Raw genomic sequence first — 26,298 nt, 5'->3', positions numbered from 1 at the left:
GGTCCAACCCTGGCCAGGGGGCGCGGCCAGGCATGGCCCGCCTCGGGGCGGAGTGAGCAGACGGAGACGAGCTGCGGCCCAAGGCGGTAGTCGGGAGGGACGCTCCCCGGCAGCATGGCTCGAAAGCACCCTGCAGGCAGGAGGCGGCGGGGGCGCGGTCCGGAAGCCAAGGACAACAAAGCAGCCCGGCCTGAGGAGAGCGAAGCAGGTGAGAGGCCGAGTCTGCAGCGTGCAAGGCGATGGTGGCGGAGGCTGGAGCGGGCGGTCAGGCGGATCTCCGTCTGCGGGAAGGTCTCCAGGGCCGGATGCGCGGCGCCCGGAGGGCCTCTGCCGTCAGCCCTGACCCCGCTGTAACCCCTAGGGCCAAGTCCAGCCTCTTGGCAGGAGTTGAGGGCCGACCAGGAGAAAGTTTCGCAGTTGCCTGATGTCTCAGAGAGACACCAAAACTAGAACAGAGGGAGACCTTGTAGTGCGAGATCTCTCTCCAAGTTGCATCTACTCTAACTCCCGCTCCAGGTTTGGGATATGCGCTTCTTACCTTGATCTTAGCAAAAGCTCCAGGTTCTCTTTTAAACATATCCTTTCCACACTTGTCCTATCATAATAAATCACCCCTTCACCCACCTGTTAAAACATGCCTTTTCTCTCTTTTTTTTTAAGGACTTATTTATTATGTACACAGTGTTCTGCCTGCATGCCAGAAGAGGGCACCACATCTCATAGGTAGTTGTGAACCACCATGTAGTTGCTGGGAATTGAACTCAGGACCTCTGGAAGAGCAGCCAGTTCTCTTAATCTCTAAGCCATCTGGGCAGCCCTCCCAAACACGCCTTTTCTTAACTGCCAGTTTCGTCAGCAGGTCCAGTTCACCTTCGGAGTCATGGGAATCTGTGCCTAATTCTCTTGATATCCTGCCCATGTCGTGTTTTAGTTGAGTGAGTGAAGTTGCCTCTTTTCTGACTTCCTCTCCACATCAGATCTTCATCCAGCAGCCAGATGATGTAGAACAACCACAAAACCTCATATGTCTCCATCTTCTTACTTAAAACCTTCTTAGACTTATGCCCGCCGTTTATAGCATCTACCTCACTTAGCATGTCTCCTTTACAGATATTCTTATTCTGACTTCCTCCCGTTTATTTTAAACAGCAGCCTGGCTTAGAGTTCTGGATCTTCCCATCTTGTCCTCTTGATCACAGGAATTACAGATGCCACCATGCCTGGCTCTTAGTGACCACCTTTCTGTTCTTCAGATATACTGTTTATTTATCTGGAGGCTTGGCCTTTGGTGTTTCTTTGGCTTAGAATGTTCATGGCTGTTGCTGGGGCTAATTCCTTCTCCCTTGAGGTCTAAGATACTCCATGATCATCTTAAAGTAGTCATCCCTAGGTACCCTCTACCACAGAATCACACTTACTGTCTTGTCAACCTCTTATTCTACAGTGATCTTCATTTCTGATTGCTTGAGTAAAACGTAAGGGTCATAGAAACAAGGCTCATTTCCCTGTATATCCCATTCTGTTCTTCCTCTTGTTTTCATCCCTGAAAAAAAGAACATTTTACTTTATTGTTTTTTTTTTAATTTTATGCGTATGTGTGTTTGCTTGCATGCATGTCTGTGCAGCATGTGTGGGCCATGTCTACAGAGGCTAGATAGATGAGGGTTGGATCCCCCAGAACTGGAGTTACAAAAAGTTGTGAGCTGTCATTTGGGTGTTGAGAATTGAGCTTGGGTTCTCTTGGAGGGGCAGCAAGTGCTCTTAACTGCTGAGCCATCTTTTGTCCTGCAGAAACATTTTTAAATATGCAAAATGCATGCTGCTAGAGAAGGGAATGCTCGACCTTCTAAAATAACTATATAGAAAACTTGACTAATTTAGTGTCCCTCATACCCACCCCGTGGCTCCTGCTACACTGGAATCGGATTGTGTATAGATGATAAATTCATTGTCTACTAGGAAATAGTAGTAGTTCCTAAACTTCAGAGGAGTTAGCTTACTCCACACTTACTCATTTACTCACGGAAGACATTTCTTGAGTATCTGTTGTGTGGTGGTGTACTTCAGTTAGGTAGTTTCTGCTCCGAAGATTTGAAGAGCACTGCTGTGCATGCAAATGAAGACGAGGCTCGGCTCGTTTTGATAGTTGGGAATAAAGAACATCATCGCTCACCTTGTTGCCAAGCAGGCTCCTCTTCATATGTTTCCCCCCCTCTGTGTTAATGTCTTCATTGGGAAATTCATTAGTTTCTCTATTTGTTCATTGATTTCCAGCCACTGCTCTAAGTACTGGGAGTATACTAGTAAATGAAGTAGGCAAGGTCCTTGCTGTTAGGACCCTGATATTCTTTGGGGAGGCAGATAAGGTCAACATAACAAGATTTAAAAGGAGAGAAAGAAAGAAAAGCAAATTCACATGGTGATGAGTAAGTACAGTTGCTCTAACTGCCACAGGTCTAGGGAAGAGGCAGGATTAGTGTCCAGGTACTGTAGCAGTTACTGTGTGTGATTTTTGAGCTCTTCATAGGAAGTTCGGTGGTGAGTGCAAGGGGAAGGGGGGGTGGGGGGTTCCTGTGCAAAGAAAACAGGATGCTTAAAGACTCTTGGCTAGACACAGTATGAAGAGGTGAGTGGTGGAAACTGAGGTCACCGAAAGGGCAGGGACCTCAGTATGAAGATCAAGCTAAGGAATTTGAATTCATTCTAAGTGCCTTGGGGAGTTCTGAGAAATTGCACGCACATGCCCTTAAGTCCCAGTAGCTGGATAAGGAAGCCACAGTGGTGATTCTTGAACTGCTGAAATGACATTGAGCTCAAGGAGACTGAGTAAGTATGCTAGATAGCTCTTAATTTTGGAAACTTTCTGGAGATGTGTTGAGAGGCTTCCCTACTCCCCGGCATCCTGCAAAAAATAAACAGTGGCCGGGCCGGTGGTGGTGCACGCCTTTAATCCCAACACTTAGGAGGCAGAGCCAGGCGGATCTCTGTGAGTCTGAGGCCAGCCTTGTCTACAGAGCAAGTTCCAGGAAAGGCGCAAAGCTACACAGAGAAACCCTGTCTCGGAAAAAAATACCCCAAAGCCACCTGTTTCTGTCCTCTGGAGTTTACCACTGCAGAGTGCTGGGCCATTTCCTTGCCGTCTGTGCCTTTTCACACTCAGCCCAAACAGCATTTCATGCTGAACATCGTATTATGTCATTTTTCCTTTGTCTTAAAAATGATTTAATTAAACCAGGCATGGCGGTGCTCCTTTAATCCAGCACTCAGGCAGAGGCAGGAGGATCTCTGTGAGCTTGAGGCCAGCCTGGTCTACAGAGTGAGTTCCAAGCCAGTCAGGGCTACATAGCGAGACCCTGCCTTAGCAACAACAACAAAAAGTTATATTTCCTAGGGTGATTTAATCACTTCATGGTAGGATATTCAGGGTGTTTTGGTTTGGTTTGGTTGGTTTATTTTTTGAGACAGGTTCTTGCTTTGTAGCCCAGGCTAGCCTATGACTTTTGCAATCATCCTTCTTCGTTCTCCTAGTGCTTGGATCACAGGTAATACCACCCTGCTCCCCTGGACATTCAGAGTTTGGGGAGATTTGATACTGTAAATGTGCTGGATAGTTTTATGTCAGATGGACACAAGCTAGAGTCATCAGAGAGGAGGGAACCTCAATTTAGGAAATGCCTCCATTAGATCCAGTTGTAGGCAGACCTGTAAGGCATTTCCTTAATTAGTGATTGATGTGAGGGGGCCCAGCCCATTGTGGGTGGTGCCATCCCTGGGCCAGCAGTCCTTCCATAAGAAAACAGGCTGATCAAGCCATGGGGAGTAAACCAGTAAGTAACACCACCCCCCACCCCGCCATGGCCTCTGCATCAGCTCCTGCTTCCAGGTGTGTGCTTTTCTAGAATATGGCAGAAACAGAATAGCAAAAGTAAGGTGCAAAGAGGTTTGTGAACTGCAAGTGTCTCACCTGAGAGTAGTCGATTCTAATAGGTCTTGGCAGGTGGTTGGTGAGCAAGGTGTCATAAGTGGATTTGAGTCTTTTCCCTTACATTTCCTTTGAGATTGGAGTTTAGAGTTTTAGTCATAGGGTGGTTTCTGTTTTAGGAGAAGTAGAAGAAGAGCCTTCTGGTAGTGTAGCTTGGTGGTAGCGCTTCCCTACCATACACGGGGCTCTGCATTTGCTCTGTGGTTTTTATTGTGACCATAGAGAAAGCTTCAGGTGAAAGGCTGAGCGGTGTGTGCTGCCTAGACACAGGATGGGTGACAGAGATGTGGCTGTGGGGACCCTTGCCTTGTAAGTCACACTGCCTCCACCTTCCCGACTGACTCCCCGTCACCTCTTGCTCTGTGCTGTTCCCTAGATGACTTTGAAGATGAGAACCAGAAACCCCCAAAGAAGTGCTTCCCCTCCAGAGTGTCCCGCGGGAAGAGGAAGAGAGGCTGCAGCGATCCAGGAGACCCCACAGATGGTGCAGCAAAAACGCAAGTGGCCAAAGCCACTGCCGAATCCAAGAATCTCAAGGCTCCCAAGGAGGAAGCGCTCAGCGATGGGGACGATTTCAGGTGAGCTGACCACGCACAAACCCCGTGACAGATGTTCCCATCAGAGGAGCGAGGATAATGGCAGTCATGGGGGATGTGGGAAGACGCAGGGTCTTCAAGCATTTCCAGAGAGAGCCAGGCCAGCAGGAGCTGGAGACCTCAGAGTTTTCTGGTGAGTTGATTGGCAGCTCACAGACAGTGACTTCTTCCTGGTTACACAGCTAGCTAGTAGCACAGTCAGGAGCAGAATTCAGGGCTCCTGACGCTTGGTCCAGTGTGCTTTCAACTTCACAGATACTCAACAGAGAGGCAAGAGACTTCCTGCCACCCCAGAGTTTGGCACTGGCAACTGCCGCCCAGCTGGACTTTGAGCGTTCACGGGGCACATTCTTGTCCCCCGCTGCCCTTCTCGGTTTTATTGATTTTTTTATTTTTTTTCCTCGTTTGGGGGATCAAGCCCAGGCCCTCGCTGAGCTCCACCTCCAGCCCTTCCCCCATGTTGCACTCTTGTTTCCCTTCCCCTGGGAGCCCTTCTTCCCGCCTGGCGCCTGTCTGAAGCCATCAGCTCTAGTATTCACAAGTCGTGGCCTTCTCTGCTCCCGTGCCCACTGTGTCTGCCAGATGACAGTTACTTACGACAATGCAGTGTGCTCAGGTTTGCTACCCTCCAGGGTGGCCACACCTCTCCGGTCTCGGCTAGAACTGTGAGCTTCCTTTGTGTTCACAGGGCCTGTGGCATCTAGGCCTGGGCCTGTAGTTTGCCAGATGCTGAATGCCTTTGTAGTAGGTGAATATTCTTATTTCAGTATGAGGGACAGTGAACAACATGAGGCTAGTTCAGGATCCAGCCTAAGCCAGCTGGAGGGTGGGTGAATAGAGGAAAACTGGTAAGGGTTCTTTTGCCTCTAAATAAATCCAACCTGCTGTTGATGATGGGAGAATAGTCCAGCAGAGGGCAGTAGTGGGTCAGGGGGAAGAGCCCCGGGGAAGCAGGCACTTACTTTATCCACCATGGTTCATATGCTTCCTGGTTGCCCCTCTCAGTTGTTGAATTCCGTCTCTGGGGATATCCACACAAAGACAGGTCCAGAGCTGCCAAGGAAGACTCTGGATCCCCTTTCTTCTCACCTGAGGGTTGGCTGGTTCAATCTGTAGTTTAGAAGTTGAGTAGTTTGCTATGTTTTTTTCCTGGATGTCATGGTAACAAAATATCCCCCATGTCAAATGGTAGAAAACAAAACCAAAAATGTTACTGGAGCTCAAGACCCAGACCATTTTTAATGTCTGTGCTAAAATCTTGACAGTTTCCTCTTGATACCAAGTATCATAATGTTTATACAAGCCAAAAGTAACCCAGAACTGTAGCCGGGGATTTATATATGAATTTGCAGAAATATGTCAACATTCTGGCAACTGTTTACCTTGCACGTCACTGTCTAGCCAGCTGCTTCTCTGTATGGTTTCCCTACTAGCAGCTGCCCAGCCTGGTCCTGGTTGTGGTTCCATGGGTGATCACACCGTACTTGTCCTCTTGGAGTTGTGCCAGCCTCGGTGTCCTTGGGCTACGTTTTCTAATGGGAGAAAAGCATTCTCTGAGCTGTTCACAGGCGGCTGGGCCGATGGGAAACTCTTCTGGCCTCCAGCTATGTGCATGTATACACAGTTACCTTGGCTTTCTGAGACTCCTGCGACTGTGTGGCTTCATTCATTTTGCCCTCACCATTTCAAAAGGCGCAGCAGTTTCTTTCCCACATGGATTGTGAGTTAATAAGTTGGGGTTTGTTTTAAGAACCAAAGGTCTGGCTTTGTAGCAGGGTAACCTTATACTTGAGCTCTTCCCACCTCCTGTCTTTAGACGTTGAGAGCCGGCTGTCTGTCATCTTCATGGGTATGATGGCAGCGGTCAACAGGAGAAGAAATCCTGTAGGTTCTGATTAGCCCGAGTGGGACACTAGGGGATGTGAGCTTCTTCACCTTTGATCCGTACCCAGGGACTCTCCAGGCGACTGCAAGAAGGCAAAGAAACACGAAAAAACAGAGGTGGTGGATGGAGGCAGTGATGAAGACGAGGACAGTGAAGACGACTGGGAGGAGGTGGAAGGTAATGTGAAGTCCTGTGTTCCAGACTGAGTCTGTTGGCCAGGTCACATGCTGCAATCTTGTTTTTCTGTGAAACAAAGACAAGAAATACAGTTGCAGTGGGGGCCTCTTTTAAGTAATGAAATTCCATTGGTTCCAGAGGAGCTTGTATGTTTTTTTCCTCCAGTGGCTTTTGGTGAGGAAACTGTAAACAGAGGCAGTGCTGGAGGAAGAGTGCAGCCGGAGGAGTTGCACAGTCCTGACTCCAGCCCAGCGCTGTCCCACATAGCTGTGTGAGCAAGCTCTCTGCTTGTCTGAGGCGGGTTCTTCTCTGGCAGCATTCTGTAAACTGTCTGGGACTGTGAATCCTCCAGGCTGCAGGTGCAGTGGACCTGAGCCCCAGGTCCACACCACGAGAGTGGTAGCTAATGTTAATTCCTGACTCCTTCTGTGGGGCATGCCCACCCCCTCAGCATTTTATTTTGACAAGGTTTAAATCTACCAAGAAATGAGAGTAGTCTGTAGACCTGGTCCTTTATATTTAATGTGCCTTTCTCTCTGTAGCTATTTGAAAATGAGTTTCAGCAATCCGGCAGCATTCTTTCCCCAAGAAAATAGCACTGTCTTACCTGGCAGAGCAACCTCATCACACCCAAAAATATGAAAAACAACCCTCAGTTGTTATAAAAATGCCTTCATAGCTCTGTTGTTTTCTTTTAATCCAGGTCCAGATTAGAAATTATGAGTTTGTAGTTTTTTGTTTTTTTTTTTAATCTAAAGCTTCCACCATGTACTACCTTTATTAATTACTTCTGGTGCTGGGGATTAAACCTATAGCCTTAGGAATACTAGGAAGATGTTCTGCCACAGAACTACCACTCCTATCCTTTGTTTTTTTTTTGTTTTTTTGTTTTTAAAGTGTGTGTGTGTGTGTGTGTGTGTGTGTGTGTGTGTGTGTGTGTGTATGTATGTAGATTAGAGGACAACTTTCAAGAGTTCTTTTCTGCCACCTTGTGGGGTCCAGCCCAAAGCCAGGTCATCAGGATGCACACCATCTTGGCAGCCCCCAGCCCTTGTTCTTTTCAGGGCTATTGACTTGCTATAGTCCAGACTGACATGGTATGTAGTACCTCTGGTCTCACCCTGCTGAGTTCTAGGATTACAGATGTGTGCTGCCGTACTTGGCATTTTCTTTTTCCTTCTTTCTTCTTTGGCTTTGTAGAGCAATGCCTGCTTTGAAAAGTCCTGGCCTCTTGCTTTTTAGAGTATTCTGGTTTTGTCAGATAAACAATTGGGCAGCTCGGGCTTCCCTGTCTATTCCTGATTTTGTTTATCTCAGCAGAACCCTGCTATTGTTCCGTGTATTAGCTATTGATATTATTTACTTTAATTTATGTGTATAAGTATTTTGCCTGCATATATGTCTGTGCACCATGTGCCTGCTGCATGTGGAGGCCAGAAGAGAGTATTGAATCCCCTGGAACTGGAGTTACAGATGGTTGTGAGCCACCATGTGGGTGCTGGGACTTGAGCCCAAGTCTTCTACAGTCAGTGCTCTAAACCACTGAGCCATCTCTCCAGCCCCAATTATTATTAGTAACTTTTAAAATTACTGTTGATAGAACTTACCGAGCCTATGCTGGACATGGGAGAAGATTCTACCACCTCACAGTCTGTCCTGCCTGTGAAGGCTGTGGAAATAGAAATTGAAACACCGGAGCAGGCGAAGGCACGGAAGAGAAGGTAGGCGGGGCCCTGCTTCTGTGCTCCTGTCCTGGAAATAGGCAGCAGATACACGGAGAAAAGCCTTTGTGTGTCAGGAGTGGTCTGAAGCCCCAGGGGAGAGCCTGGGTTTGCCTGTAGGACTGAAAGGAGACACCTGGTGTCCCGTCTGGGTGGGAGATGGAGGTGTGTGCCAAGGACTGAGCACTTTGTTCATCTCTTAGTTCACCTGCCCCTTAGAGCAGGATTATAAGTGAGAGGCTCAGAGAGCTTAAGTGACAGTCCAGGAGCCACTTAGCCAGTGAGTCGAGGATGCAAGACCTGAATCCTTACTGGCTGACATGGCACTCATACTTTCCCTCCCACATATCACTGCAAGACTTGAGATGGTACCCACTGTGGAAGGAGCACCCACCCTTCCCAGGGTGCCCAGTTCCTCTGTAGCCTCTGATGACCCAGGAAAATGGAGCGTACAAGCTAGCTAATGAGGTCCACTCTGATGGAGTAGACCTCATGTTATTAGGCAGGGTGGAGGAGGACATTGTGTCTTTCAGGAAGTGCAAGGTTTTCCTGCAGGTTGATGGGCCATGGGTGAAAGATTTTGCAGAACAGTCATGTAAATGCCTTCTTTAATTTAGCATCAGTGTGATGGTTTGAGGAGGAAGTCAGGATTCTGGAAGAAGGGAACTTGAGGCCGGTGGGTGAGCCATAGAAGGCTGCGACCAGGGCTGCACGATGTCTAAGGGTGGGTCTAAGGATGGAGATGCTGCGTCCAGGGCTGCATGGTGTCTAAGGGTGGGTTTGCAGATGGAGATGCTGCGTCCAGGGCTGCATGGTGTCTAAGGGTGGGTCTAAGGATGGAGCTGCTGTGTCCAGGGCTGCACAGTGTCTAAGGATGGGAAGTGTTGCATCCAGGGCTGCATGGTGTCCTGTGAGCAATTTGCAGGTGGGAAGTGTTACATCCAGCATGGCTCCAGGGACAGACCAGACTGGGCCAAAGACTGACATGTGGACAGAAAGCTGGTCAGGTGGTCTAGGATCTTGGACAAAGAAACTTCAATCTTCCAGAAGCTCTGTGTGTTTATTATGTACAGTTGAACAGGGAGGCAGGGTTATTACATGGAGATAAACAAGGAGGCAGGGTTTATAGTGTACAGCTGGATCAAGGGAGCAGGTTTAGGTCATCTCAGTAGGAGATGCCTCTGTAGAGGAGCAGTCTTCAGGCTATAAACATGGTGGGAAGCTAGGTGGACATTTCCTGCATACACTATTAACATCCATAGGAAGACGGATGTTATCTAATACCCTGAGGAAGATAAAGCCTTTGCCATTTCTTTGAGTCTCATGGGCAAGGGGTGGCTTTGCCATTTTCCCATGAGTCCGAGGCTATGGCATCCCTGACATGGCCATGTCCATATCAACAACACTCATTCACTCAGGACAGCACTCACTCAGGGCTTCCTCCTCTCCCCCTAGAGAAGGAGCAGATGGTGGCCACTTGCTGACTTGACTGAGTGGGACAGCCTTGTATAGGAAACGGGGCAAGTGACTCCCATGCCATGGTGAGGAGTTGTGGTTTCCTGCTTCAGTCTTGGGTCTCTCGCTGTGTTTCAGTGAGAAGATAAAGATGGAGCTTGAGACGTACCTCCGGAGGATGATGAAGCGCTTCAATAAAGAAGTTCAGGAGAACATGCACAAGGTGATGGCGGGGAGGGCTAGGAAGAGCGGCCCAGAGGTGACAGGCCCAGGGGAAGTTAGGTGCCATCCTGGAGGCCGGGCTTACAGGTGGATAGTGGAGCTCCTTTCACCTTGGTGTGGAGAAGAAAGATGTGCTGAGGGAAGGAGGTGGGAGAGAGTAGATAGACAGACCGCCCTGGTGTCATTGCAGTAGGTTGTGAGGGGCGCGGTTGAGGCTGGAGGGCAGAGTTCAGGTGGGGTGCCTAGCAGTGGAGGGTGGCGTCAGATGAGCAGGGTGAGTGGAAGACAGTCAGAAGATTCTTGCCTGGCCTCCAGTTGGTGCTCTGAGCCTGTGTCTCCGACACTTTCCCTGCTGACCTCACAGCAGCAGACCCAGGTGGTTGGCGCTTCACCTGAAAATCCTGTAGTGTGTCTGTGAAAGGGATTGCTGCTGAGAGGAAAGGTTATTATTTTGAACTGATGAATTCTTTGAGGGAGTGAGAAGAGAGTGAGACACAAAGCCTTGGGATATGGCTGACGCAGCCTTTGTGTACTGTGTGTAGAAGCATAGCCAAGGTTTCCTGTCCACCAAACATCATATCCCTGCTGTCTTCAGCTCTCCCTCCATGCTGGCTTCCCCCCTCCCCCTCCCCAGGTTCACCTGCTCTGCCTGCTGGCCAGTGGCTTCTATCGAAACAGCATCTGCCGCCAGCCAGATCTGCTGGCCATTGGCCTCTCCATCATCCCAACTCGCTTTACCAAGGTGCCACTTCAAAACAGGGACGTCTGCTTCCTCTCAAACTTGGTGAAGTGGTAAGGCCATCTTCTGTCCTCCAGAGCTGGGATATAGGGTCGGGTTTCTCTTGGGCTGGTTCAGGCCAGTTCTGTAGTGGTCAGTTGGCATCAGGAAGGGGCATGGCATTGAGGAGAGGAAGCATTGGGATGCTCCTGGCCCTAGAAGAGAGCCGGGGCTGGCAGGAGTCCCATGTGCACTGCACACTTAGACTAGTCTGAGGAGTTCTGAGACAAAGGAATGCGGAAAATAGGGTGCTTCCCTCAGGTGGGCAGTCTGGAAAGGGTGCCCAAGGAGGTGGCAACTGAGTTGGGTCTTCAGTGATGGTCAGCGTTAGCTAGCTGGCCTGAGAAGAGCCAGTGCAGGTAGTGAGTCTCAGAGTCACTTGCTGTTGGTTTTATTGGCTGTAAAAGACTAGAACTTTTTCTTCACCCTGACCACTCTGTAGAGGAGTACCTGGTCTCTCCCCAGGTTCATTGGAACCTTCACAGTCAATGCGGACCTTTCAGCCAGTGAGCAGGACAGCCTGCAGACAACCTTGGAGAGGAGAATCGCCATTTACTCTGCAAGGGATGATGAGGAGTTGGTCCATGTAAGTGGTTCCTCTAGTGGCACTGCTCATTAACGGGGATGAAATATGATGTCATCCTTGGAGGATGCCTGTTACCTGCACAGAGATCGGACTTTGCATTTGCATGTCTGGCCAAATGCCTGGCTTCTTTAGATTTGCTGAGATTTGGCTCTGAAGAATGTAATGTGTCAGGTGCTGTCATAGTCATTATCTTCTCTCATCAACTCCTTAGAGCTGTGGGCAAGGAGAAGCAGGGGTTGCCTCAAGTGAAAAGCCTGTGTGGGGACACCACTCAGCTAGTGGCAGGTGCTACTTCATTTCAGCCCTGTCTAAGGAACTAAGAAGCTACCTCTGGTGCAGTGCCACCAGCCAGACTACAGACCACAGCCTTTTCCTGTTCCAGGACACCACGCTGCACTGAGTTATTGAGTCCCTTAATTTCTTCTAGATTGTGATGGTTTCCTGGTTTTTCTCTGTCCTTGTGAGCTTCACAATTTTGTAGGGAGATGCCAGGGATCAGAGCCAGGAACGTTGAGCTGCTTCCCTTGGCTCTTGCTTAGTTCAGACAGGGTCTCTTAGGTAGCTCAAGCTAGCCACCACCATATGACAGCTGCTTTACTTGTTGCTTTCTAAACATCCAGATAAAAGAAGTCACAGGTAACAGCTTTTCCATGGTCACATGGCTTCTGAGATGGCCTACCTTCCTGTGTTTGGTCTTCACCTCTGACTTTCTCGCCAGGGTGTTGTAGTAACTGATGAGAGTGGTCAGGAGCTAGTGTGGGGATCTGGGGGAGTCCTCGCTGCAATATGTTATTGCTATCACCACGAGCCTTATCCCTGAGGGAGCAGCTCCCATCCTCACAGGTCAGAAACTCAGAGCTGTGGTGTGGCCTCCAGGTAAAAGATTCAGTGTGGGGAGTGGAAAATAGAGAGCACGCATGGGACCTGGCGACATCTCTGTTTCCACATTTTCTTTCCGGACTGTTTGATTTTATTTTCTTTTAATCACACACATAATACTTGTTGACTACAAGGCCATCAAAGGATAGGTAGGCGGGAAGAGACTGACAGCCTGTAGCTAGTGAGAAGTGCTATTAACTAAGCAGATAGTCTTTATATTTACATGTCATCCTTCTTAGGAACATATGGTGACTTTTCCCGGGAGCTGAGTCTCTGCAGTGTCATTTACAGCAGTGTCTGGAGGGCTGCTGTCCTGTGCTGGGGTGGTTTCCACTCTCTCCTGTCTAAGCAGCAGCGTACATTGGGTTAGCTTCCTCATACTGTCCAGTTAAATCTATCTCCTCCTGTCATTGTAGATATTTCTTCTGATTCTTCGGGCTCTGCAGCTGCTCACCCGACTGGTGTTGTCTCTACAGCCCGTTCCACTGAAGTCGTCTGTGACAAAGGTGAAGTCCTTGGGCATCTAGAGAAAAGGAGTTGCCACCAGAGAAGAGTGAGGAAATTGCACATTTAAAAGAAAATTGGCCACTATCATTTTTTATTATATTTATCTTACATTTGTGTGTGTATATATCATAATAGCTGTGGAGATCAGAGGACAACTCGCAGAAGTTGGCTCTTTTCTTCCACCGTGTGAGTCCCGGGGATTGAACTTGTCAAGCTTGGCAGCAGGTGCCTTTACTCACTGAACTATTTTGCCAGCCTAACGATGTCATATTTTTATGAGTTGGTGTGCTTGAAGACCGGGCCCCTCTGAGCCTGCTTCGCACACCCCCTGTGTTAAAGGACACACAAGTGGGTGTTTGGCACCCTGAGCTTGGTGTGCACTGCGTCGTCTGAGAGAGGGCTGGTTTCCAAGCCGTTGTTTCTAGCCTGTGAGCCAAGTAGAGAGTCACCAAGTTAGCATAGTGGAGGGCTGATGGGTAAAGGACTCTGCATTTTTAAATATGTGAGGAAGGATGTTAGTGCTGCCAACTGGGCTGTCATGTCGTCTGGTGCCTGCAATAATGGAGGTTGATTATTGTAAGTAAGACAGAACAGCAAAATTAATATATCTTTCCCTTCTTCTCTCTTCCCACTCTGCTTTTTGAGAGAAGTTTCATATGGCTCAGATTTGCCTCAGACTCACTGGAGTTGAGGATGACCTTGAACTCCTGATTATCCTGCCTCCACCTCCCAAGTATTGAAATTACAGGCCTACAGCATGACACCCACGAGTAAATTTCTTACTGTTTCAGGGGAAAAAGTCTTCCACGGGGACATCCTTAGAGAGTCCTGGAGGTTCTTCAGATCCTTCCAGTAATGTTCCAGAAAGCCCCAAGAGGCCCAAGACCAGCAAAAGAATCAAAGAAGAGGAAGCCTCTTCTGAGTGCAGTGAAAAGGCCGATGCCCGAGGGAAGAGAAGCAAGGCCACTGCGGGCAGTGGGCAGCGGAGAAAGCCTTCCTGCAGTGAGGGAGAGGAAGCCAAGCCGAAAACCCAGAGCCGTGCGCGTGCCCGGCAGCGGCGGCGGCGGGTGGCTGCCAAGGTGTCTTACAAAGAGGAGAGTGGGAGCGATGAGGCAGGCAGCGGCTCTGACTTTGAACTCTCCAGTGGAGAGGGCCGGAATTCCTCTGACGAGGATTGTGAGCCCGGCCCTCGAAAGCAGAAGAGGACTCCAGGTCCTCAGAGGACAAAGACCAGGTCTAAGAGTGCCACCAAGACCCAGTGTGAGCCGCCAAGCTTTCCAGCAGCCTCTTCAAGCTCTTCAGGCAGTAAGAGAGGCAGGAAGGTTTCCAGTGGTGGCGAAGCGACAGGAGATAGGAAAGCTGCCGGTATAGACCAGTGGTTGGAGGTGTTCTGTGAGTCGCAGGCCAAGTGGGTGTGCGTGGACTGCGTGCATGGTGTGGTGGGACAGCCTCTGACCTGTTACAAATATGCCACCAAACCCATGACCTATGTCGTAGGCATTGACAATGATGGCTGGGTCCGAGATGTCACTCAGAGGTATGACCCAGCCTGGATGACCACAACCCGCAAGTGCCGGGTTGACTCTGAGTGGTGGGCTGAGACCCTGAGACCCTATCAGAGCCCGCTTACAGAGAGGGAGAAGAAAGAAGACCAGGAGGTAAGACACGGACCACCCAGGCTCAACACTGGGCAGCAATCAAACTGTCCTTTTCTGCTCATGACTATGCCCAGCAGGATGTTGATATTTTAGTGTGGCTTAACTATATAGTTCTGAATATCTTTATACTAGCCATAGAAACAGATGCTTTTCTATGTGTTTGACTATATTTAATTATCACACCAACATTTGACTTACACATCCCCGTCATAGTCTATCCTTGAGGGCAGGAACTCAAGCAGGAGTTGAGACAGGAACCATGGAGGAATGCTGCTTACTGACTTGCTCTCCACGCTCACACTGCTGTGCTGTTGCTGCCACAGTTTTATTGGTAAAAGGCTTCAAGAGCCAAGTGATCCAGTGGCTAGGCTTTGAACTCAGGGCTGTGTGAAGTCTGCATTCTTTAGTTATTACCCTGTTAGTATTTTGGAGCTTGAAGGTACTTTACAAGCTCTGTGATCTCACTGAGGGAGAAAGGATAACTCATCTGTGTGTGGCCACCTCTCTTCCACGTGCATGGACAGCTCAAATACACCTCACACCTGTAGAACATGTCTCCTAGGAAGGGAGGGACTTAGAACACAGAACTCTCTGTAGCCAACCAAGAAGTCAGGCAAAGTAGATGCCTTCCAGAAGCAGGGATTTCTCCAGTGTAACACGGCTGTGTCAAGAGTGAACCCTGGCAGCAGGGGAAGGGTCCAAGGTGCTCGTGTACAACAGCCCCATGTTGGGTGGAACTCTGCATGAGAACTCGCCTACATTGGCCAGAGGTTGATTTGCATCCACTCAGGATAGGAAAGGCATGGGGTTGTGTAGCATCGCCTTAGGGAGTAGACCGCAGCCCATGTGGAGTTGCCTGTTTAGTGTTGACAGGCTAAGTGGGAATCCTGCAGGTAGCATTGTACCCAATTGAAGCGTCAGGATGCCCAAACGGCAGAGTCTCCACCTTAATTGCTCTGTGGTCGGTCAGTTTGCGCTCTGTTGCTATGATAGAACACTGACCAAAACCAATGTAGGGGCGGAAGGGTTTATTTGGCTTACATGCCCTTATCACAGTCCATCCTTGAGGGCAGGAACTTAAGCAGGGACAGAGACAGGAACCATGGAGGAAAGCTGCTTTACTGACTTGCTCCATGCTCACATTCAGCTACCTTTATACCTTCCAGGACCGCCTGCTCAGAGGTGGCATTTCCCACAGTGGGCTGGGCCTCCTCCATCAATCAGCAATCAAGAAAATGTACTATAGACATGCCCATAGGCCAATCTGATAGAGGCAGTTCCTCAATTGAAATTCCCTCTTCCCAGATATGTCTAGGTTGGCACACACACACACACACAAACCCAAAAAACCAACCAACACAGTGGTGCCAGTCTGTAGGAGTTCCTTGGTGTTTTGAAGGGATGCCAAGAGAAAGCTTAAGCCAGCTTGGGAAACAGCATTTGATTCATAGCAGTGGGATTTGTTACTAATAATCAGAATTCTCAGTGAAGTACAAGACTTGTGTGGATCTCAGAAAAGGTGCAGGGCAGCTGCTGTAAACCTGTTGAGCCTGCTTTTGCTATAAGGTGACAATATCCCTGAGGTCAGGCCTTACGGTAGAGAAGTTGGCATCTTCTCCCATGAAGATATGTAGCAGAGTGGACTAAGGCTTAGGGTGTCTAAAGATTGGAGACAGGCGCCTTTCTGATGCTGGTGCACATCACAGCTCCTGGTGCTTCCTGGCTTTGGATTGATCCTTGGCGCACCTCATGGCCACAGTGACTGGCAATGTCACCAAGTCACTAATGGGTCTGGACTCCACAGTTTGTTGTCAGAACAGATTCATGTGTAGCAGCCCACTCATACCCCCTTCCTCGTCTAGGCGCATGCTCACCACTGTCCGTCTGTCTGGCCCTTGCAGTTTCAGGCGAAGCACCTGGATGAGCCTTTGCCCACCTCCATCGGGACATATAAGAACCACCCCCTCTATGCCCTGAAGCGCCACCTCTTGAAATTCCAGGCCATCTACCCTGAGACAGCTGCAGTCCTTGGATATTGCCGTGGAGAAGCTGTCTACTCCAGGTGTGTGAAGCATCCTCCTTGTCCTCCTGGTGGCCTAGGGTTAGCACCTGGTGCACAGGCACCTCTGTTAACAGTATTCTCAGCAGGGGTGAGCCACGGTATGTGTGTACTGTGAAGGAGAGATCAAAACATGTATAAAACACCAAGAGCAAAAAGCTACCGGGAAAATTATGTAAACGTGGGACAGTTGAAATACAAGACCATAGAAGTGTTCCTTTTACATAATGCACATGAAAGCGGAGAAAGGAAGTTGTCGGGGGTACACTCACAGGTGTGCCAACCCTGTCCGTAATAAACAAGTTGGGAAGTGGATACTGGCAGTGGCCACACAACAGTAAGTGAGCCTGGTGTTGCTGAGCTCTCCTCAAGAGTGGCTGAAATGTTGTGCCCTGTGAATGCCGGTGCACTGCAGGCAAAAGAAGTCACCCCAAAAGTACTATAAATAAAAAAACTAATGTGCGATGTTTACAGAGGGAAAACTGAAGAAAGATGATAGCTTTTAGAGCTGAGGGGGAAACCAGACGCAGAGATTTTGAGCAGTAGCAGTAGAAAACAAGTAAAAGAAGGGATTTTTAAAAACATTGACGCCTAAGGACCAAAGCCTAAGGGCTGCTTTAAATCAATGGGAAGTGAGAGGCGCAGAAAAGAACTGTAGAGCCCCAGCACAAGGTGAGTGTGGGAACAGGTCCTGCTTTGAACCCTGGTGGGGAGTCCCACCAGACCTTTACCCTTGAGTCATCTTGCTGGCCTCTCCGTGCTTAAAACTGAGTGTGTCCCCTGCCTGAGAGGCCACATTTTGTTTACTCGTGTGAGTGGACGCTCAGGCCCCTCCTTGGGTTGGGAGCGATGCTGCTATGTGTGTTAGTTGAGACCATGGTTTGCATACTACAGAAAGTTTGGGGGGAGCGGCTGAACTGTTTCTTCAGTGGCCACACCTTTTACCTCCCCCCAGCGGTGCACAGTGGTGCCAGTCACTGTCCTCACCGGAAGTTACTGGTGACGGCCTTTCCGGTGGTTGGGAGCTGCCCTTCATCCTGAGAGTGCTGTGTGCGCTTCCTGGTGGTGTTTCTTAGGGGTATCCATTGGGTGCCTACCCATCAGCCTCTCTGCCTGCGCCTTGTCTGTTCCTGTCTGAAGTCCTGTGAGCGGTCAGAGATGATCTGGCTGCCGTGGGAGTGCAGGGTGGCGCCTCTGTCCTGACAGAGAAGTGCTACCTTAGCAGCGGCCACGTGAGGTAGAGGATGAGTGCTTCTCCTGGCTGATGGACAAGGCTGCTGAGCTTAGGGAGGTGTAAAGGGACTGGTGTGGGCCTGCCAGCTTTCATCTGAGTCCCCATGCTGGCCTGGGCTGCCCTGTGTGTGCCTGCAGGTTCGTAAACAGCAGTAGGAAGCACGTGGACAAAGCTCAGGCTGTCCGCAGACCCGACGCCCTGCCTGTAGGAGCCCCTGTCTTCAACAGGCTAGGGGTGCAGGCTGAAGAGGTGCTGGGCATGTCTGCTGAAGGCTTGGCAATGGAGGGTTGTGGCCTGTGGTACGGCTCTGAGCTGGGGGACGGTGAGACGGTGACTCCGTCCTAAGCACGGGCCCTGAGTCATTCGTTGCTTGTGCATGTATCTTCCTCCACACAGTCTGTTTGCTTCTTCAGGTGTTTCCCAGAGTCCTCTTCTGAGTTTACCGCACATTCGCATGACCCCATGTTGCTGAGCAGTGGCCAGACTCTCAGCAGTTACCCCTTGGGGAGTGCGGCCACCTGCTCGCGCTGCCTTTCACCTCATCCCACAGGCCACAGAGAAAGCTCAAACCTAGGCTTTTAATGGCAGTCCTGGGAAAAGGGCAGCCAAAGCTAGGTACAAAGCCCCAGGAAGAAAGCTCCAGCTGGGGAAGGGTCGCAGGTGGGCACAGGCAGTCTGAGGGTGAGGCTGTTTGCACTGTGTGGTGCAGGAAGGGCAAAGAGCAGGCCTGCTCCAGGTGTGAGGTGAAGCCCGGGAGGAGAATTAGCAGGGCTGTGCCCACATCAGCTCCATACAAGCTCGGGTGAGGCCAGCGGCCCTGCCTCCTTACGGTGTGCCCCAAGTGTGTCCTTTGTCTCTCCTCAGGGATTGTGTGCATACTCTGCACTCCAGGGACACATGGCTGAAGCAAGCAAGAGTGGTACGCCTTGGAGAAGTGCCCTACAAGGTAACGGTGGCCGCCTGCAGGGCCGGGGAGGGGCTTGCTGGCAGCCAGAAATGGCCTTTTCTTTGCCTTGAGCGGGTTTGAGGAGATACGCATTTAAATTATGTATTAGTAAGGCATATACAGGAAATAGACCTTCCAAGTAAGAACTATAGGCTGGAAGGTAGTCCAGAGACACATGCTGTGAGGTTGAAGGCCAGCAGGTTAGAACTGGGTTGCTGGGTTATTCTGAGGTCCAAGCCCTGCTTCATGGAGAGACCTACGAGCTGGTTGCCCTGCATGACAGTTTACCAAGCATTTTGCTTAGATGTGATCTGTTGCACTCTGCTGACCTTAGGGATCACATGTGATCTGATACATTCCAGTGACCCTAGGCATCAATACCACAGTGTCAGTTCTACAGATGAGAAAGTTGGAGTTCGGACAGGCTATGACTTGCCAGTAGGCCGTGCAGTTAGTAACATCCTGGGCTCAGCAGGACTCACAGGCCTGCTCTTAGCACTTGCCTCTGACTCGGTGACAGCTTTAGGTCAGTTTCCTGTGAGGGCCATGAACTCATCGAGGTCTTACAGACATTTCTCCGGGCATTGGCTCAGTCACAGTAGCAGAGCACAGTGGTTATCAATGCCCATTTACAGATGACAGCAGAGCCCTGGTGGAGCTCTAAGTGTGGAGCTGGTGGTGGGCCCTCAGCTTGGTGGGTAGAGGTGGCAGGTTTCATGCTGCCTGCAGTGGCTTAAGGGCCTGCCGGACCCAGAGGCCTGCCGGGATCTCTTTCGACCTTCCCCTCCCAGACTAGTGCTGTCCAGTGAATTACAGTAAAGTCCCATATTTACAATTTTTAGTAGCCAAAGCTGGCCATCGTGGCCCATGACTTTAACCCCAGCACCTGGGAGGCAGAGACAGGCAGGTCTCTATGAGTTCAAGGCCAGCCTGCTCTACAAAGTGAGTTCCAGGACAGCCAGGGCTGTTACATAGAGAAAACCTGTCTAAAAAAACAACCCCTCCCCCCCAATTTTTAGTAGCCATATGAAAACCACAAAAAACATTTAAATATATTCAAAGTAGCATTTCAATGTGTTATAAGTATGTCAAAAGTATGTTATAATATGTCAAAATGTCTGAGATATTTAAATTTTATATAGTCCTTCTTTGTAATTCTGTGTCACTTCAGTATCTCAGTTCAGACTAGTGCCATCATTAGTCAGCTAAGAGACCCTAGATTTCTCCCTTTGTTCTGACCTCCATTATCCTGGCTCCTGCCTCAGAGTCTCTTTCTTGAGTAGCAGTCAAGTCTCCTTCCTACATCAAATGCATTGCCTGTGTTACAGTTCTGTGGTTCTCTCTGGAACACAGTGCCCTGTGTGGGCAAACCTGCCCTAGCTGCCCATCATTTTAGTCAGTGGCCTCACGTGGTGCATAATTGATGCTGGGGTCCTAAATGTCCTCTCTCCAGCTGTGTTCTGATCAGCTTTTCCATTTCTGTCTCGGCTTTGCTGTGGCCTGCTCCCATTCTACCCAGCATTCCTCACACGTCCCATACAGCCTGAGCTCTGTCAGCAAGCACTGCTTTGTCCCCATCTGTGCCCAGGATTGCTGTCATGGCCTGTGAGAGATGCTCAGTGACCTCACTGAACACTGCTGGATGAGCAGTGACCTAGTTGGCTTTCTCATGTTGTGGTAAATACCATGACCAAAAGCAGGTTGCAGGAGGGAAGGGCTTATTTGACCTACACTTCCATATCACAATCTGTCATCAAGGGAATTCAAGGTAGGAACCGCGGAGGAACTCTGCTTCCTTGCTTGCTCAGCCAGCTTTCTTACACTGCCCAGACCCACCTGCCGGGGTATGGTGCCACACGCAGTAGGCTGGGCCCCCTCACATCAGTCATCAATCAAGACAATCTCTTTCAGATGGCCGAAGGCATGTCTGATCAAGGTAATTCTAGTTGAGGGCCCTCTTCCCAGATGACTCTAGGCTGTGTCAAGTTCAAAGTAAAAACCTAACCAGAACAAACAGCTACATTAGGAGACTGGCAGAACCAAAAGTCCACAGGGGTGGCTGGGAGCTTATGCCTAGAGGGTTAGACTTACACAGGGGTGTTCTAGACGTAGCTCAGACCATACTAAGTCTGAGCCCCTTTGATGCTTTGGTGGGCTCTTCATCTAAAGAATGGGTTTCTCAAAGGTTTGTTGTTTGTTTGTTTGTTTGTTTCCTCCCTCCTGAGACAGGGTTTCTCTGTGTAACCTTGGATGTCCTGGAGCTCTCTCTGTAGACCAGGCTGGCCTTGAACTCAGAGATCCACCCGCCTCTGCCTCCCGAGTGCTGGGATTACAGGCACAGGCTACCACTGCCTGGCGGGTTTTCTCCAAAGTTTTTAAAAGGAAAAGAGTTAAAGGATGGGAGAGGCACGTGTAACCCTGCCCAGCAAAGCTTGCTGACCTGACCCTACACTAGAACAGCCCGTGCGTGTGCCCAGGCCCAGGAACCAATCCGTAGCCCTCTGCCTGTGCTGCCCCGGTCTGTGTTAGGCAACTTCTGTTCACCGCGCCTCTCCTTTCACCCCTTAGCTCCCTAGGAAGAGTCTAGCCTTGGCTACTAGGCATTGGTTGTACACTGGAGGTCCTGAACAGACACTGCTTTCCGCAGGTGACACTAAGGTGGATAGCTGTTGATCTCTACAGAGAGATGGGGACTTGTCCGGGTTAAATTGTCACCTATAAGCCATGGCACCGTAACTCAGTCACTTCATCTCTAACCCACTTTTTCACTGTAATGGAGGACAGAACGTAAATGCCTTCATGTGGCTCTAGGCATATCACTTGCGCCTGTGTTACACATCTGGAAAATCGAGAGGATAGTGAGTGGGCTGTATCTCTTGAGGTCATTGAGACTAGTAATCTGAAGCACAGGGCTCGGGCATGATGACACACCTGTAATCCCAGATTCAGTCTGAGGCAGGAGGATCAGGAGTTGGAGACCAGCCTGGGCTGCAGAATGAAGTTCTGTTTCAGCTTTCCCTCCCTAAAGGAAAGAGTCAGCACTGAGAACATGTAGTGCCCTGCAGGAGCTGGCTAGTGAAGGCCCGCTGCTGTCAGGTTTACAGCACCCAGTGCCTGGTGTGGGCTGAGTACCCGGAGCAGGAAGCCTCTCTTACAGCCTGGCCGTTTCCTCTGGAGTAGATGGTGAAAGGCTTCTCCAACCGTGCCCGGAAAGCCCGGCTCTCGGAGCCCCAGCTGCACGACTACAATGACTTGGCCCTCTATGGCCACTGGCAGACCGAGGAGTATCAGCCCCCTGTGGCTGTAGATGGCAAGGTAAGGACAACTCTGGGGGGTCAGAGTCAGCTACCCTGTTTTCTATCCAGCTAACTCCCTGGCATGCCCATCTCTGCAGGTACCTCGGAATGAGTTTGGGAACGTGTATCTCTTCCTGCCCAGCATGATGCCTATCGGTTGTGTCCAGATGCACCTGCCCAACCTGCACCGTGTGGCCCGCAAGCTGGGCATCGACTGTGTGCAGGCCATCACTGGCTTCGATTTCCACGGAGGCTACTGCCATCCAGTGTGCGTGAGGGGCCTTCGGTGGCAGGTGGGGAGGCTGAGGCTGGTGGGTTTATTTTCCAGATTTGACTCTGGGTTTAAAGTCAGCCTTATCCCCTGACCAGTCCCAGGTTCTAACAAGAAGCGCAGACCCAGTGCAGTGAGTGTCCTGGTACTTCTAGGCTGAAGCACTACCCCCGTGCTGATCACAGGCTGGGGACTAAACCATGATCAGGGCCCTTGGTTCCTGAGCGCTCCTGTATGAATGGGGACTAGGGTTGAGGATTCTACTCTAGCACTCAGGCAGGGCCTGTGGAGGAAGAGGCACAGGTTCCCACAATCCTGTCTCCTGCATGAGTGGCATCTGCCACTGGCTGGCCAGGAATGCCCATCAGGGCCCCAAGTACTCAGAAAAGGCCACTGGCTTCTGAACAAGGAAGGAGGAGGGGTGGAGTAGGTGGCCAGCTCAGGGAGCTCATCTGTGTTACTGTCCCCACAGAACTGATGGCTACATTGTCTGTGAGGAATTCAGAGACGTGCTGCTGACTGCTTGGGAGAATGAACAGGCCATCATTGAACAGAAGGAGAAGGAGGTGAGTGGGGTGGATGGGGCCTTGGAGAAGAGCAACAAGTTCCAGCTGGGGTCTCTGCCCAGGCCACTCCTGCATCATGGAAGACTGTGGGGAAGTCCGTGTGTTAGCCCTTCCGGTGCTCTGACTTGATGGAGGGCATCCTAGGGGTGAGTGCTGGGTAAAACAGCTCCCTTCCACACTCCATGTCCACTGTCCTGTCGCCTACCTGCCTGCATGCAGGCTCAGGGGCTGGGCCCTGACTTGGAAAGCCCAGGTCCTAGACCTGATTGCTGCCTTCCAGTCAGTGATGGTTCTGAAAGGCTTGGTTACTAATGGCTTTTACATATGTCACTTACTAAATCTGACTTGTGGTTTGGAAGCAAGACTTGGTGTGATGGGAGACCCTATCTGTTTTCTTTTTCGTGTGTGTGTGTGTGTGTGTGTGTGTGTGTGTGTGATGCATATGTGTATATGCATGCTTGTGGGGCAGAGGCACTGATGCATGTGGAGGCCCAAGGTTAATATCTGGAATCCCCATTCTACCACCTTACTCGTTGAGGAAGTTAGCTCACTGATAACTAGCCAGCTTGCTCTGGAGATCCTGTCTGCACCCTCTGAGGCTCTGTTACAGGCAGGCCTGCCACACACACACAGAGCATTTATAGATAGGGACCCAAACTCTGGTCCTTACGCTTGTGCAGCAAGTGCTTTAACCAGTGGGCATCTCCCCAGGCAGGAAGACCCAACATGAACTGCATAGACAGATGTCAGAACATCATCTGTGATGCCATGGCTTCACCTTTCCTCCCTTTATTTCTGCCTGCAGAAAAAGGAGAAGCGGGCGCTGGGGAACTGGAAGCTGCTGGCCAGAGGACTGCTCATCAGAGAGAGGCTGCAACTCCGATATGGGCCCAAGGTCAGTGTGGGGCCTTTGTGGACAAAACAAGCCTGGTTACCACTCAGTCACTGGCCCAGATCCTGGGACATCACAGTAGCGTGGCTCTCTATTAGGAAGCCTGCCTGTTGCCTCACTAGCTGCTCCTGCCCTGTCCTGTGTCCCTCCTAACCTGGACACCTGCACTGGGTCTGGTTTGCTGCAGAGTTCATGTAGGCAGGTCAGGTGTGTTGGGCCTTCTGTGTCTGCACCTCTGGGCTTCCAGGACTCCCAGGACTGTGCCCAGCTTTGGGCCATCACACTTCACACCCGCGGTCCCTGTCTACAGTGCTGGGTTGGGGGAGCGTTTTCATCTCAGTACAGGCAGAACCTAGAGCAGTTGTGTGATGGGTATGAAGTCAGAGTCATCAGACCTTGCTCTAAATGTTCTTTTCCCTTATGATCTGTCTCTCTTCCCGTTGTCTACTTGCTGAGGACACTTTAGCCATGTGTTCACTTGAATCCTGTCAGGGACCCCCTCATCAGGCTTGTTCTCACTGGCTCCTGGCTACCCATACACTGTCTTCCTTTCCATCTAGGACCCCTCCCCGCAGCTAACCTTGCCAGCCTCACCTCAGATCCTCCAGGGTACCACCCCAGTGCTGAAGGCTGGTCCTAAGCACTAAGCAGTTGAAAATACCATGCATGTGTCAGTGAAGCGACATGCACAGCGGTAGCTGTTTGCCCCTGGACTTAGCTGCCTGCCTTGGCACCCTCTTTCCACCAGCAGTTCTCACTTAAGTACCTGCTTGACTGAGCTCCTCGCCTGGGGAGGGCCAGTAAGGCAGCCTGGGCTCTCCCAGCACCACCCAGAACCCTTGTCTTCTGGGAACTTTGCCGCCCTTTAAAGTCAGTCCTCTGCAGCTAGCCATTAACTCTGGCTCCTCCACTGTCTTCCCCAGAGCGAGGCAGGAGCTCCCCAGGCAAATGCAGGAGGCGGACTCTCTTCTGATGAAGAGGAAGGGACCAGCTCACAAGCAGAAACAGCCAGAGTCCTGGCTGCCTCCTGGCCACAAAACCGAGAGGCTAAAGAAGAACAGAAGCCCGAGTACCCTAAGATGACCCGGAAGAGGCGGGCAGCAGAGGCTTCACATCTCTTCCCGTTTGAGAAGCTGTGAAGCGAGTGTCCACCAGGTGTCCACCCGGCCAGGCTGCAGTTCTTGTCTGTGGTCTGGGCACTACAGGCCACATGGAAGTTGTGCTGCAGTTCGCTCTGACCCATGGGGTAGTGCTGGAGCTACCCAGAACCCACCCCGGGGGTTGGGACACTTTCCTGGGAGAGACCTTCTGACTCCTGGACTTTGGCATTCCCATCTTTGGAAATGTTTCTTTTAGAGGTCTTCTACATTGCCCCAGCTGGTTTCAAATTCAAAATCCCCTGCCTTAAAATGAGGGCTGGTATTACAGGCATATGCCACCATGCCTTGTCTGCTTTTTCCTTTTAGTTTTTAAATAGAAATCCCTGGGAAATTCTGGGTATTGGAGCATGTGGACACACCCTTCTTGAGTGCTGTTCCCACCTGGATGCTTTGCTCTCCTCTCCTAAAGGCCTGAGGCATTCGCTTTTCAGGACTTCCTTTGCCTGAGTTGGGTTTTTAACACTGCCCAGTGCTCTTTTGTCAGAGACACAGGCCATCTCTTGTCAAGGCACTTTTGGGATTGATTTTACAGTTGGCAGAAGACTAGAACAAAACTAGATTAAGAAAGGGTAAACAAATTGAGAATTATGAAAATGTTAGTGAAAGATTAGTTAGACTATTTTATTCAGTTATGGATACATTCACTCTGTACTGATACGTTTACTTAGCTGCTATATGCCAGCTACTCAGGAGAAAGCCCTTTTATAAAATCTTGACAGAAAATAAAGCATTCACCTAAAAGCACTTGGCTATGTGTTTTCTTTCAGGTCTTAAACCAGCTAAGAGGGTCCAGGTAACAGAGACTTCTGTGTGCACTGAGATTTGGGGGAAGCTCAGGATTGTTTTCATGGAGACTAGGAACCCTTTACACACCAAGGAAGCTTTTTGTGTGTGACTATATTCGATATTACTTGGTCTTTGTGTCTTTAAAATGTTGAGTCACTCTTACTAAGGCAAACAAACAAAACACTTGGGGTATGACTCATACTGGACACTCTGGTAGAGAAACAAACTAGGGTCACCATGGAAACCATATTCACACACTTCCTGCACTAGAGCCTGACAGGCTTCCTAAACACAATTTCATTTTGGGGGTTTTAGTTAGGCATGGCCATGTCTCTGGAGATGGAACTTTTCTGGCAGGTGTCAGCTATGAGAAGGCATGATGGGAATGACATGTTAGGTTTGGAAAGTTTGCCTGCTAGGTGACAGCATGGCAGTGCCTCAGACAGGAAGGAAACAGTGAAGAGGTGCAGTGCAGCGGGCACTTTGGGTTCAGCTCGTTTATTAATTACAGCCATGTGTGGTGACAGGCTCTGGCCCCATTTTACAGATGCAACCGATTGGCCCAACACCGTGAGCTCGTAAGACAGACTTGATCTGTGTGACACTCAAAACCAGTGCTCTCAGCGCTGCATCATACTTCTA

At 50.1% G+C, this 26,298-nt stretch overlaps 1 protein-coding gene across 2 annotated transcripts; it reads left to right on the top strand.

Annotated features, from left to right (window-relative positions):
• The first annotated feature begins 29 nt into the window (after positions 1-29).
• Positions 30-25,614, top strand: Xpc (XPC complex subunit, DNA damage recognition and repair factor). Of its 2 annotated transcripts, XM_028854789.2 has the most exons (16): positions 30-208; positions 4,359-4,560; positions 6,531-6,640; positions 8,241-8,361; positions 9,955-10,039; positions 10,673-10,830; positions 11,282-11,402; positions 12,698-12,787; positions 13,580-14,446; positions 16,348-16,508; positions 18,604-18,685; positions 21,866-22,000; positions 22,080-22,249; positions 22,725-22,818; positions 23,624-23,713; positions 24,634-25,614. In XM_028854789.2, the coding sequence occupies exons 1-16, from the start codon at positions 115-117 to the stop codon at positions 24,847-24,849; spliced, it is 2,796 nt and encodes a 931-aa protein (XP_028710622.1). In that variant the 5' UTR covers positions 30-114; the 3' UTR covers positions 24,850-25,614. The 2 variants fall into 2 exon arrangements, with proteins under 2 accessions (XP_028710622.1, XP_028710631.1); XM_028854798.2 differs by lacking the exons at positions 23,624-23,713; positions 24,634-25,614 and having other exon boundaries at positions 39-208; positions 22,080-22,274; positions 22,725-22,811.
• The last annotated feature ends 684 nt before the right edge of the window (positions 25,615-26,298 follow it).

This window comes from Peromyscus leucopus, chromosome 3 (assembly GCF_004664715.2).
Source record: "Peromyscus leucopus breed LL Stock chromosome 3, UCI_PerLeu_2.1, whole genome shotgun sequence".
NCBI lineage: Eukaryota > Metazoa > Chordata > Mammalia > Rodentia > Cricetidae > Peromyscus > Peromyscus leucopus.
Note: the sequence above shows the minus strand (reverse complement) of the source record. Positions and strands in the feature narration are given on the sequence as shown.